The following is a 13693-nucleotide window of genomic DNA, read 5'->3' on the forward strand; positions in this document are numbered from 1 at the left end:
CTGTTGAAGTCTACATTGATGCCCTGGGGTTGAAGTGTTCCGAGGCGGAAGATGAGGCGTTCTTCCTCCAGGCGTCTGGTGGTGAGGGAGCGGCGGTGAAGGAGGCCCAGGACCTCCATGTCCTCGGCAGAGTGGGAGGGGGCGTTGAAATGTTGAGCCATGGGGCAGTTTGATTGGTGCGGGTGTCTCGGAGATGTTCCCTAAAGCGCTCTGCTAGGAGGTGCCCAGTCTCCCCAATGTAGAGGAGACCACATCGGGAGCAACGGATACAATAAATGATATTAGTGGATGTGCAGGTAAAACTTTGATGGATGTGGAAGGCTCCTTTAGGGCCTTGGATGGAGGTGAGGCAGAAGGTGTGGGCGCAGGTTTTGCAGTTCCTGCGGTGGCAGGGGAAGGTGCCAGGATGGGAGGGTGGGTTGTAGGGGGGCGTAGACCTGACCAGGTAGACATAGAGGGAACAGTCTTTGCGGAAGGCGGAAAAGGTTGGGGAAGGAAATATATCCCTGGTGGTGGGGTCTTTTTGGAGGTGGCGGAAATGTCGGCGGATGATTTGGTTTATACGAAGGTTGGTAGGGTGGAAGGTGAGCACCAGGGGCGTTCTGTCCTTGTTACGGTTGGAGGGGTGGGGTCTGAGGGCGGAGGTGCGGGATGTGGACGAGATGCGTTGGAGGGCATCTTTAACCACGTGGGAAGGGAAATCGTGTTCTCTTAAGAAGGAGGCCATCTGGTGTGTTCTGTGGTGAAAATGGTCCTCCTGGGAGCAGGTATGCCGGAGGCAGAGTAATTGGGAATATGGGATGGCATTTTTGCAAGAGGTCGGATGGGAAGAGGTGCAATCCAGGTAGCTGTGGGAGGCAGTGGGTTTGTAAAAAATGTCGGTATCAAGTCGGTCATTATTAATGGAGATGGAGAGGTCCAGGAAGGGGAGGGAGGTGTCAGAGATGGTCCAGGTAAATTTAAGGTCAGGGTGGAATGTGTTGGTGAAGTTGATGAATTGAACAGCCTGTTTAATTACTGCTATTGAATCCAAGTGTACAGTCTGCTGGGCTGTGACTTGTACTTGGAGAAAGAGCAGTGTGGAGGAATTGGAATGATACGTGAATTTCCGAGGATTACATTGTGAGTGAATTTTCACCCACCGACAGGGAGTGCAGTGGAATTTAGAAGCTTAAGGCGCTATCTGATTGAGGTTTTCACATTCTGAAAGGGAATAACAGAGGCTAATTATATTTTATTTTCACTTGCTGGGGAGCCTAGTACAAAGGGCCATTGTCTAAAAATTACATTCCAACCCTTCAGCGACGAAATTAGGGGCTGGGTTTTATTTATGATGGCTGATCCCACTTTACCATGGGAGAGGCCCTATGTCAATCTTAAGGTGGTGTAGACCACCCTCGCCCCCACAGAGAGGAAAGGGTTGTGTTACTGCTGTCAGATTGATAAATAAGCTCCTTAATGAGCCCATTGTCATCCATCATTGCTGTGTTCATGATCATTTATTAGTATCTTGTGGGAATATTAAGGGCCATGCTGTCATAGAGTCATACAACATGGAAAGAGACCCTTCGGTCCAACCGGTCCATGCCGAACATAATTCCAAACTAAACTTGTCCCACCTGCCTGCCCCTCGCCCATATCCCTCCAAACCCTTCCTATTCATGTATCCGTCCAAATGACTTTTTAAAATATTGAATTGTACCCATGTCTACAACTTCCTTAGGAAACTCATTCCACGCACTAATTACCCTCTGTGTAAAAAAAATTGCCCCTCATGTCTTTTTTAAATAACTCTCCTCTCACCTCAAAAAATGTGTCCCCTAGTTTTGAAATCCTCCATTCTAAGGAAAAGACAACTACCATTAACTCTATCTATACCCCTCATTATTCTCTAAACTTCTATAACATTGCCTCTCAACCTCCTACGCTCCAGTGAAAAGAAAGTCCGAGCCTTTTCGGCCTTTGTTAATAACTCAAAAGTTGCATACCCGGCAACATCCTGGTAAATCTCTTCTGAACCCTCTCCAGCTGAATAATATCCTTCCTATAACTCATTCCCAAGTCTCAGCAAGATTTACCAGGTTAGCCCGCGATCACCAGGGTGCTGTTTGTTGTCAGGTACTCTGTGCCTGGTTGAGGTCCTGGCATTGGGAATTAGGTGACCATTATAAGCAATTTTTCTGCTTTTGCGGTTGGTGCCCACTCATGGGGCCCCCATCAGGATCTCAGTGATCTTATTGGTGGAGTAGGGTCTCGAACACTCTGTTTCATTGGGCCTCCCCTCTAAAGAACTGAATACAAATTTCTGTCGTATCTCTGATCAGTTATTGAGACCCCTCCCCACTTTGGCACATGAAGATCCCAGCCCATCAAACACATCTGCTCACATAGAGGTTGATGTTTGAAGTCTCTCCAGCAAATGACAACTGATGCCAGATGACTGGTAAATCTTTACATCTGAACTTAATGGATTTTGGTAACCCAGTTGTGTTTACATGGGGAAAAGGCTGGGGAGTTCTATTGTTGACCAGCTGTAACTTCACTGATTTGAAAATATTTAAAAGCCTCCTTCCTTTTCTATGTTATCAGTGTGGGCCTCATCGGACAGTGAGGACATTAGTCTCTAACGTGAAAAAGAAAGGAGAGCCTCTTCAGCCTGCTCAGTGGTTGATATAATCATGGCTGATTGCATCTCAACCTCATCACCATTTTGCTGCCCACTCTTCATAACCCTTTAATCTATAGCTAATCTGAAATATATCTATCTGCTCCTTCAATGTCCTAGCATCCACCACACTCTTGGGGGAGTGAATTTCACAGATTCACGACCCTTTGAGAGACGTCAATCTTCCTAACCTCTGCTTTGAATCTGCCATCCATTTATTTCATTCTAAATTGTCCTACAAGGAGTAACGTCCACTCTAATCTAATTTGTCAATTCCTCTTAGAATCTTATGTACAGGTAGAAGATTCTTCATTCTCAGGACCAGCTGTTTTTTGGAATTCGGAATTTTTTGGTTTTCAGAATAAGTGACAGTTTAATGGTGAAATTTTTAAAAATCTTACACGGAGAAGCAGACTTCTAAGTAAGGACATGCTTGGCCATGCCTCTCCTCATCACACCTGAGTGACACACATCGAGTGGGTGTTGACCTGGGGGCATTCACAGAGAAACTCCAGGCCTATCGGTGCTTGGCCACGCCCCGGCCCACATCGCATCTGAGTGACACGCATCGAGTGGGTATCGACTTGGGTTAACTTGTTTGCTCACCAAACAACCTTGTTAACGAGAAAAAAAAAACTTCACAAAAAACCTTCGGACTTCGGAGCTTTTTGGTTTTTGGATATTCGGATAAAGGGTCTTCTACCTGTATTTCAATTAGACCATGTCTCATACTTCTAAAACTTGCCAGATTGAACAGAGGACAGGGAAACAGAGTGAATGTTTTGAGTCTGATCTGACTCTTCTTCAGCACATCTCAAAGCCCAATGCCTGATTCTGAACTGCAGACTCTATGGAGTGTATTGTTTGACCTCACTGCTAACCTCTCTCATTACAGTTAAACTACGCGGAGGCCAGGCTGAGTGAGCTAGAGAGCTGTTACTGTGAGAAGACGTGTCAGGTGAACGGGGAGGTGTACCGCAGCATGGAATCCTGGGTTGAGAAGTGCAAAAACTGCACCTGCAAGGTGTGTCCGGAGCTCAGCATGGCTGGAAGTGCGTGTGGTCTTCAATGCTTTTCCTTTTCGTTCTCTTCACAGGGGGTTGAAGGAAAATATTTGGACGGAATGCAGCTGTGGGAAAGGGGGTTGGATTTTAACACAATGCAGTTTTCCGGAGACACGTGCCCCGGGAAGCTAATTTCCAATCTCCATAAGACGTTGGACCAGGAGTCGGCCATTCAGCCCATCCAGCCTGGTCTGCCATTTCAGTCAGAACATGGCTAATCTGATAACTCTCAACTCCACATTCTTACTTTTTTTCCTAATAACCCATGATTCCCTGGGAAGCAATAGAAATGTTTGGTCACTTCAGTACACTTTCCGAAATGTAGGGAGATGTGAAACAGCTGCTGGCTGTCATACTGCACGGTCACTATTGCAATTGCTTTTTATTTGATTAAAAAATTATCAGGGTCGGATTTGAGCTCATGTCCTCAAATTTGACCAGGGTTCTGGATGACTAGTCCAGTGACATTACAATTACACTACACCCCCCCCCCCCCCCCCCCCCCCCCCCCCCCCACCAAGACTCCAGACCCACAGCATCATGGCTGACTCCTAACCATCCTCTGAAATGTTCTAGCAAGTCACTCCATTCAAGGGTAGCTAAGGATGGGTAACAATATCACGCTCACCAATGTTGCCCCACATCCATGAAGGAGTAAGGAAAGAAAATGAGCCAGAGGGGAATCAGAGGTGGGTCTAACCTCGCGTTTGAACTATATCCCATGATCAAACATGCAATAGCAGGCTTTGCAACAGAAATGAAAATGCTTTATTGTCTTGGATGATGTTAAGGCATTAACTAGGATAGGACGTGTTGGTATATTGGCCATCATATTAGCAATGTTGAAGCTGCTCCATCCCAGTTCAATTCTGCGTTGGGTAACAAGTGTCAATCTGAGAAATTGGCAATTTATTGAACTGGCATTGAATAGTCAGGCACATGCTGCACCAGTCCACTGGCATTGGTGATGGTGGTTACTGATGTGCAGAGAACGAGCAGATGGTAATATCAGATATATAGATAAACAGAATTTTATTTATTCATTCAGATAATGTGGGCATTGCTGGCTGAGCCAACATTTATTGCCCATCTGTAATTGCCCTTGAGAAGGTGGTAATGAGCTGGTCTCAGTGAGAACTTCACTCAGGGTTCGAATGTTAAAGGTCCCTGCAGTTGTCATTTTTGCTATCATCTTTGGAAAGAAAATAAATGTTGTTTATATTTCTTATGTAGCATTAATAAAATCTTGGTTTGTTCTCTGCCACTGGGACATGGAACACAATACTAATCCATTTCCAGTGTACAGATCCATCAGAATGGCAGGACTGTGGTTCTCTGATCCTGAAACATTGGAGCTGAATAAATGTTTAATTGTGGTTAAGTTGCAGCCCTCTGCTTGGTGTGTGTAGATTGAGCACTGTGCTTTATCTAGGTTCCAGCCAATACCATTTCCTTTTTTTTCCCTGGATTCCCTGCGTTCCTGTGGCTGTGCTTTCTCCTCTGGTAATGAAAAGATACTGTAATCCAGCCCCATGTCCCCCATAACCCTGCACTTCCACACATCAATTTGGTGTTTAGCCAATGTCCTGTAGTTTGATTGTGGGTGTCCCGCGATCCAGATGTGGGATGTGACTGTCACTAAGGCGACGTTTGCAGTGTATGCAGCACCGAAGCCCACTCTTTCCCCTAAGTTGGTGCTTTTCCTCTGGTTTCCTGTCAACATGATGTCAGGGAAACTGGCATCTGATCTCATGGTTTCTGATCTTTTCACTTGCCTCCTGGCACCTGAAACGACCAGTTTGTTTTGTTTGAAATCTGTAGTGTTCTGTGCCCAATCCAATCAGCAGTTTGTGAAAATGTACAAAATGTGCAACCTGCCAAAACTATTGAAACTAAATGAGAAAAAAATTATTGCAGAGAAAATGCTAATATCCATTTGATGCACATAAAACCCACAAATCAAAAGTTCTACATATAAGTAATGTTTCAGTGTGTTCTAATACTCAGTGTCACTAACTGCTCAGTGCAAGCATTGAAAATCAGGATGCCAACCTGATAACCCTGAGCACATATCTTCAAAATCTGTGTTAGCTGTAAATTTTTGAGGAATGTAAACATTTTAAAAGGTTTTGCAAACATACTTAACTGAGACACATGGTTTGCCTAAAATGTTTCGAACATGATTATGGACTTAGTGCTTGAACAGCCTCCGAACTGATATGGTTTCCAGAACTAGGATAGCTGCCTCTATCCATTTTGTTTTCCCTTTGGAAATTTTCTCTGTTGAACTCCCCCCCCCCACCTCCTTTTTTAAACTTTCCCAAAGGTGTGAATGTCTCATTGGAATTATTGCAGTGCGTGCCTTGATTTAGAGACCATCAGTGATGTCCTTATTGAAATGTGGAGAGTTCAGCAAGCAACCTGACCATTTTAGCGGAATGGGAATAGCTAAAGGAAAGGGATACTAATATCACTCTGAATCTATTCATCTGCAATGCTCTTCTGTGGTCAGATAGATCAAGCTAAATTATCAAGAGGTTGTTTGCAGAATTTGCAACACTTCCCCTCCATAGATCAGTCAATCCAGGGGCACATTGGTAAAATCACCGAGTCCATTTGGTCTGTTAAATACCACTGATCATCAGATAAACTTGCATGAGCCCTTCAGAAGCAAAAGCTGATTACTGATCCTTGTTTTTTTTCTCTCTCATTCAGAATGGAGCCATTGAGTGCAGACAAGTTACATGTCCCCATTTAAACTGCCCACCAGATTTTCGGCCAGTGTACAGAGTGGGCAAATGCTGCAAAGAATGTCGACGTAAGTAAGGAACTTGACATTTTGCAGCGGTTCACACTTTCAATTATGCACAAGTCTTTCATTATCATACTGCTCTGTTACTGTTTATAGAAGAGGACCAAGTAATAAAGCTATTGTGTGGGAACAGTCATAAGTTCGATGATTATTCACTGTTTAAAGCCTCCATTTTGTAAACACGATCATTTTGGAGCAAGACACTGAGATGCCCAAACAAGTTATTTTCTTGTTTCTGTGTCCTGTTTTGTTTTCTTGTACGTTCCTCAGCTGCAGAGTTTTCACATCATAGACTTAAACAAGATTGCTTTTAAGGCCAGATAGTTTCTGAAATGATGTTTGGCCACTTCCAGTAAATCTGCTGCCTCATGAATATGCAACTAGTTTGGTTGCATCCCTTTTTTTGGTATTACATTTACAGGTGATGGGGGACATGTATATTTGTGAGAGGGAAATCGTATCTCACAAAATTGACTGAGTTTTTTGAGGAAGGAAGTGAAAGGATTGATGAGGCAGAGTGGTGGATGTTGTTTACTTGGATTTTAGTCAAGTCTTTGACAAAGTTCTGCATAGTAGACTAATGAGTAAAGTTAGATCACATGGGATTCAGGGAGAAATGCCAATTGGATATAAAATTAGCTTCACAGTAGGAGATAAAGGGCAGTGTTGGAGGCTTGTTTTTCTGACTGGAGGCCTGTGACCAGCGGTGTTTCATAGGGACCAATACTGGGTCCACTTTTACTTATCATTTATATAAACGATTTGGGTGAGAATTCAGGAGACATGATTAGTAACTTTGCAGATGAAATCAAAATTAGTGATATAGTAGACAGTGAAGAAGTTTATCGAAAATTACAAAGAGATCTTGATCAATTGGGTCAATGGGCTGAGGAGTGGTAGGTGGAGTTTAATTTGGAGAAATGCGAGGTATTGTATATTGGTAAAAGAAACAAGGCTTATGCAATTAATAGTAGGGCCCTGGGCAGTGTTGTTGAACAGACACATAAGGGTTCAGGTACATAATTCTTTCAAATTTGCATCACAGGTAGACAGGGTGGTTAAGAAGGCAGTTAACAGGCTTCCCTTCATTTCTTAGACCTTTGAGTATAAGAGTGTGGAAGTCATATTGAAGTTGTACAGGATGTTGGTGAGGCTTCTTCCAGGTTACTGTGTGCAGTTCTTGTTACCTTGCCATAGAAAGGATATTCTTACATTGGAGAGGGTTCAGACAAAGTTGACCAGGATGTTGCCAGGAATGGAGGGTGTCGATTATAAGGAGAGGCTGGATAGGCTGGGACGTTCTTCACTGGAGTGTAGGAGGTTGAGGGGTGATCTTATAGAAGTTTATAAAATCATGAAGGGCATTGATAAGGAGAATAGTAAGTGTCTTTTCCCAAAGGTGGGGAAGATCAAAATCTTACGGTCAGCATTTTTAAGGTGAGCAGGGAAAGATTTAAAAAGGACATGAGTGGCAACTTTATTGCACAGAAAGTGGTTCATGTATGAAACGAACCTCCAGAGGAAGTGATGGATGCAGGTAGAGTTACAACATTAAAAAGACATTTGGATAAGTACATGACTAGGAAATGTTCGGTGGCATATGGGCCAAATGCAGGCAGGGAGGGCTAGTTTGGTTTGGGAACATGGTTGGCGTGGACTAGTTGGACTAAAAGTTCTGTTTCCATGCTGTATGACCCTGACACTATGACTAGAAATCTTCATGGAGATGCTGCGGGGTATAGCCTAAAATTAAATTGACAGACAAGAAATTAAGCAGTGGAACAATTGGCAAGTGGAAATAGTGACGCTGTGGAACTGAAGAGATAATTAACGCAGGATAACATGGGGAACAATATTAAAAGCAAACAGGGGAGGGATTATTTGGATGATATTTGTTGATTTAAGGTAGTTGAGCTTGCTCCCTGGGAACTTTTCATTTGATTGGGTCAATGTGTTCAGAAAGGGTTAAGAGCACCACAACAAAAACAGACATCGCTGGAAGAACTCAGCAGGTCTGGCAGCATCTGTGAAGAGAAATTGGAGTTAACATGCCAGATCTGATCACCAGGTCCAAAACATTAATTCTGTTTTCTCTCTCACAGATGCTGCCAGACCTGCTGAGCTTTTTCCAGCAACTTCTGTTTTTGTTTTTGATTTACAGCATCTGCAATTCTTTTGGTTTTGAAGAGAACTGTAGATTTGCAGTTTAAAATGAGCAAAATAACTCTTCTCTTTATGCTGTTATTAAAAAAGACATATCACGAAATGAAAACTGACAATGTTGAGGTGAACAACTATCCCAACAAAATGAGTGAACAGTTGTGACACACTCTGATTATGTGTGTGGGCACAGTTCCCAGATCAGTGCATCAGAGAGTCTCTCTGTTCTTGTCAGTGACCTTATTTCGAGGGTTGAAGTAGCTGAACTGACAGATGATGGTGGTCATCTTGCTATGAACTTTGGTCTAACTTGGTAAATAAAAATGATCCTAATTGGATCAACAGGAAATGTAAGGGGAAATTAGGGTGTGGGGAACCAAAGTAAACGGATCTTGTCAGTGAAAGGGTGAGGATAGCAATTGGTCTGTGCACCAGGCATTATGGAAACAGATCAAAAACAAAGCATCGAAACAGAATTAGAAAAGGCCACTGCAGCAGATGCAAAATGCGGGGCCAAAAATGAAATATCTTTCCAATTTTGCACATCAAAAGCTTGCCAGGAAGGAAGTTAAAGCCTTTGGAAAATACCATGTAGTTAAATAAAATGTTAGGTAACAAATGTTTGAAAAATTGATTTCTAGTCTGGGAGAATGCTGATAATGTGTTGTCCAGCTTCCAACGTATGTTATTAATTTTCCTAGGATTTTGATATTAGTGAGGCAGAGATGGATTGAAGGGAGTGAATAATAATGTGTTCTTCTGGACAGTCAATGCAGTTCAGAGGAAGCCAGATGAATACATCACAGACCCTCAGAATTATTATGGTGCAGAAGGAAGCCAGTGGACCCATTATGCATGTTCATACCTGAAGGTGAAAGGACGACATACAAGGGTACACTGCTGGGCTGAGGTGGTGTTGAGTGGGAGTAGGCTTGTGGAGAGGGTGGTATGGTGACTGAGTGGTTAGCACTGCTACCTCATAGTGCCAGGGACCGAATTTCGATTCCAGCCTCGGGTGACTGTCGGTGTGGAGTTTGCATACTCTCCTCGTGTCTGTGTGGGTTTCCTCTGGGTGCTGGGCCTGTTTCCACACTATGGGGATTCTATGATACACCAACTCCATGACCCGAGAGCTGTTGTTACCATGCTCTAAATTGTGTGTAAATGAACTGTATTTTAAGAAGCAAGAGAATGGATTGTAATGTGTTATTTTCAGCAAGTGTACGAAACCCAGAAAAGGATTTAATGGACTGGCACTGACCAAATGTGTCCTTAGGTTGTGAAAGGGTGCCAAAGACTTCAAAGCTATGAACTACCGACAGGCAGTCAGAAAGGCAGCAGAGAGTGGGAGAGATGGAGTTGGAGAAGCAGAGACAAAAGTCGTACACTATATTGGACCTGGAGTTTGAAAGGCATTTGATAAAATCACACATGGGAAAGGACATCGGTAAAAGAAGAATATCAGAACAGGAGGAGGCCATTCATTCTCATTGAGCCTGTTGTGCCAATTGATTAGATAATAGCTGATGAGTTCCTCCATCCCATTTATTAACCTGTACTCCATATCTCTTGACAGTATACATTTCTACATAACATATCTGTAACATGTACCTGTGTGTGGTTAGGGGAAGAATGGTGGGGGTTTATTACCTCTCAAGAGGGAAGGAAGCAGAGGAAAATTACATGCTGAATTAGGGAGAGAACATCACTGATGTCCTTTCGGGATCCTTACATTGCCTGTGCTCCACGTGACTCAAGACCCACAACACTGTAGTTGACTCTTAATTGCCCTCTGCTGGCCCAACCAATGATGCTCACATCCCATGAACAAATTAGTTCCCATAATGAGATCCCTTCAGTATCTACTCCCAATTAACCCTGAGATTTGGTAGCTAGTTTGGCATGTTAATATCCTGCATGTAAACAAGTTATTGACTGAGAAGCTGAACCTGACGAAAAGTAGCTCATTGGAGCTCACAGTTTGCAGATGAACGTCAGACAAGTATAGCTGGTTCTGATTTAACGTGATAGCTCCATTCTCGTGTGATGTCAACTTATAAGAAAATCATGCAATAGCTGTGCTATTTAAACCAATGGGTCGGAATCGTATTACAGCGAATACAGTTAAGGAAAGCTTGTATTCTACAAGTAACGGTCTAAATTGTCCCATCGCATTGAAGTCATTTTGCATTGAAAAAACATACGTTATAGCAGAACTGACTGTAACATAAAGCACGAACATTTCCGGAATCAAGTGGGAAGTTGAAAGAGTCTTCCTGGTGCCTCTTAAGATTTGCTGCTGAGAATATTGAAACACACAATAAGCAGTAACAAGGACAGCAACTAGACCACTGGGCTCTCTTAGGAGGAGAAAGTGAGGGCTGCAGATCAGAGCTGAAAATGTGTTGCTGGAAAAGCGCAGCAGGTCAGGCAGCATCCAGGGAACAGGAGAATCAACGTTTCGGGCATAAGCCCTTCTTCAGCCTGAAGAAGGGCTTATGCCCGAAACGTCGATTCTCCTGTTCCTTGGATGCTGCCTGACCTGCTGCGCTTTTCCAGCAACACATTTTCAGCACTGGGCTCTCTTACCAAATCAGCTGAGTTCATATCTTCAGGATCCATGTATAGCATCATACAGTACAGATGACCCTTCAGCTCATCAATTCATTAACTACACTAATCCCATTTTCCCACAGTTGGCCTGTAGTCAAAGACATTTGGACATGAGCTTGGACAGGAGCATGGGGAGGAAAGGTTCGGAAGGATCTGGGCCAAACGCAGGCAGATGGGACTAGTTCAGTTCAGGAAACTTGGTCAATATGGACAAGTTGGGCTGAAGGGTCTATTTTCCATGCTGTATGATTCTATGACTCTTGAAAGTTATGAATCTTCAAGTGCTCATCCAAGTACTTTTTAAAGTTTGTGAAGTTTCCTGCCCCATCTCTTCTCCCAGACAGTGCACCCGGACCCGCACCAGTCCCTTTGGGTGAAAACATTTTTCCAAACTGTCCTGTAAGTCTCCTCCATTTCACTGAAAAATTATACCCCCTTGGGGGATTGGCCATCAACTCAGGGGAACAGCTGCTTTCTGTCCACCCCGTCCATGTTCCTCGTAATCTTATAGACCTCAGTCAGGTCCCCCTCAAGCTTCTCTGCTTCAAAGTGTACAAAGAGATAGTGAGAACTGCAAATGCTGGAAAAGTCAGAGTCGAGAAAGTGTGGTGCTAGGCAAAGCACAGCAGGTCAGGCAGCATCTGAGGAGCAAGAGAGTCAATGTTTTGGGCATAATCTGAAGAAAGGTTGTGCTTGAAATGGCAACTCTTTTGCTCCTCAGATGCTGCCTGACCTGCTGTGCTTTTTTTCAGCACCACACTTCAAAGGAAACAACCCAAGCTGATCCAGCCTCTCCTTATCGATACACCAGGCTACATCCTGTACCCCGTCTAATGTAGTCACATGGTGCAGTGACCAGCTGTGGCCTAACCAAAATTCTGTACAGCTCCACCATGCCCTCCCTGCTATTATAATGCATGCCCTGACCGATAAAGACAAACATCCTATATGCCACCTTAATTATTCTATTAACCTGTCCTGCTACCTTCAGGGATCTATGGATGAGCACCCCAAGATCCCTCTGTCTCTCTGAGCTTCCTGTTGTTGTGCCATTCATTGAGTACTCTCTTGTCCTATTACTTCTTCTAATGTGTATTACCTCACATTTGTCAGGGTTAATTTCCATCTGCCATTGATCTACCCTTCTGACCAATCCATCTATATCCTTCAGTGACCTAACACCTTCGTTCTCACTGTGAACCACCTAGTCAATCTTTGTACACTTGTTCGCTGCTTAATTGGTCTTCAAGGGGAGCATCTGGGGCTGAATTGTTCCAGTCTACTAGGAAGTGGGAATCTTTATTGGCATTGCCTTAATCTGGTTACACATCTGAAACCACTGACTGGCTGCAGTTAAGGGCTGTTTTCTTCCCAGCGGGTATTGTACCAATGGGAGCCAATGGGAAGACTTCTTGCTACTTGGGGAAAGTGCCAACTGAATCCTGGCCCTGGCTTTGCCCCAAAATATACCACATTTTGACAATGCCTCGTTGTTATGGGCAAGAACAGATCCCTCAAAATATATTAAGAAGGCAGCCTAGACCCTTACTTTTTCTTATTTTAAAGATAAATGTGAGGTGTTGTTTTCCAGATGCAATTCGACTGGTCTAACTACTTGACATTAAGAAAAACACAATTTAGTCAAACCCTATGGTTAAAATACAATGAAAGAAAGAAGAATTTAGAATAACTTGACTATATTGGAAAATTTAATAGAATAATAAGTAAAGTAACCATTACTAATTAACTCTTCCAATATAGTAACATCCCATAAACACCCCCTGACAGAAAGACAAATTCAGAAATCAGATTTTCTCACATGCAACCCAATAGCAGAGACAGAGAAAACAAAAGTCAAGTGAAAACTCAGAGTCATAGCCAGGAAACATTTAGTGCAGCTTCCAACTCTTTTGAACTCCAACAGCAACTGCTTAAACCTAACATTAAACAAAATCTCAAAAAAAATCACTAGAAATCCTGGTCTGTGATATGTGGCCACACCCAGTCAGGCTGCTTCCATTGTTCCAACTTTAAAGAAAACCTCAAGGCCTCAGAAGTTGTTTATTTTCTCATAGACTGCTCGGTACCTGTCCCCAAGTCTCTGTGTCTTAAAAAAAGCACAAAATGACCACTTCAAGCCACAGCCTCGTCCCAACCCTCATTTGCCCTCAACAACAGCTCTTGCTTGGCATCAGTGTTGCCAATGCTATTGAGTCTAAGAGCCCTCTGATTGGGCCAGCAACTCCAGAGGCAGGTTGCCATCCTCAGTGAGGTATCAGCCTCTTTATTGCCTGCTGGCAGCAGTAATGCTGGCCCAGGTTGCTGTCCGCTGCTGAACCAGAATCACCTCTCATTTTTGTTCCCTGCCATTGTTCTCCC

The 13693-nt window shown here is 43.5% G+C and overlaps 1 protein-coding gene across 5 annotated transcripts in view; it reads left to right on the plus strand.

Moving 5' to 3' along the window:
• Positions 1-13693, plus strand: part of LOC122557625 (protein kinase C-binding protein NELL1-like) — a 954605-nt gene that overhangs the window by 190043 nt on the left and 750869 nt on the right. For all 5 annotated transcript variants that reach the window (XM_043705393.1, XM_043705388.1, XM_043705391.1 and 2 more), the window contains 2 exons: positions 3561-3689; positions 6445-6547. In XM_043705393.1, coding sequence (XP_043561328.1) covers positions 3561-3689; positions 6445-6547 — 232 coding nt within the window. The remainder of the gene's footprint in view (positions 1-3560; positions 3690-6444; positions 6548-13693) is intronic.

The sequence above is a fragment of the Chiloscyllium plagiosum genome, chromosome 16 (assembly GCF_004010195.1).
Source record: "Chiloscyllium plagiosum isolate BGI_BamShark_2017 chromosome 16, ASM401019v2, whole genome shotgun sequence".
NCBI lineage: Eukaryota > Metazoa > Chordata > Chondrichthyes > Orectolobiformes > Hemiscylliidae > Chiloscyllium > Chiloscyllium plagiosum.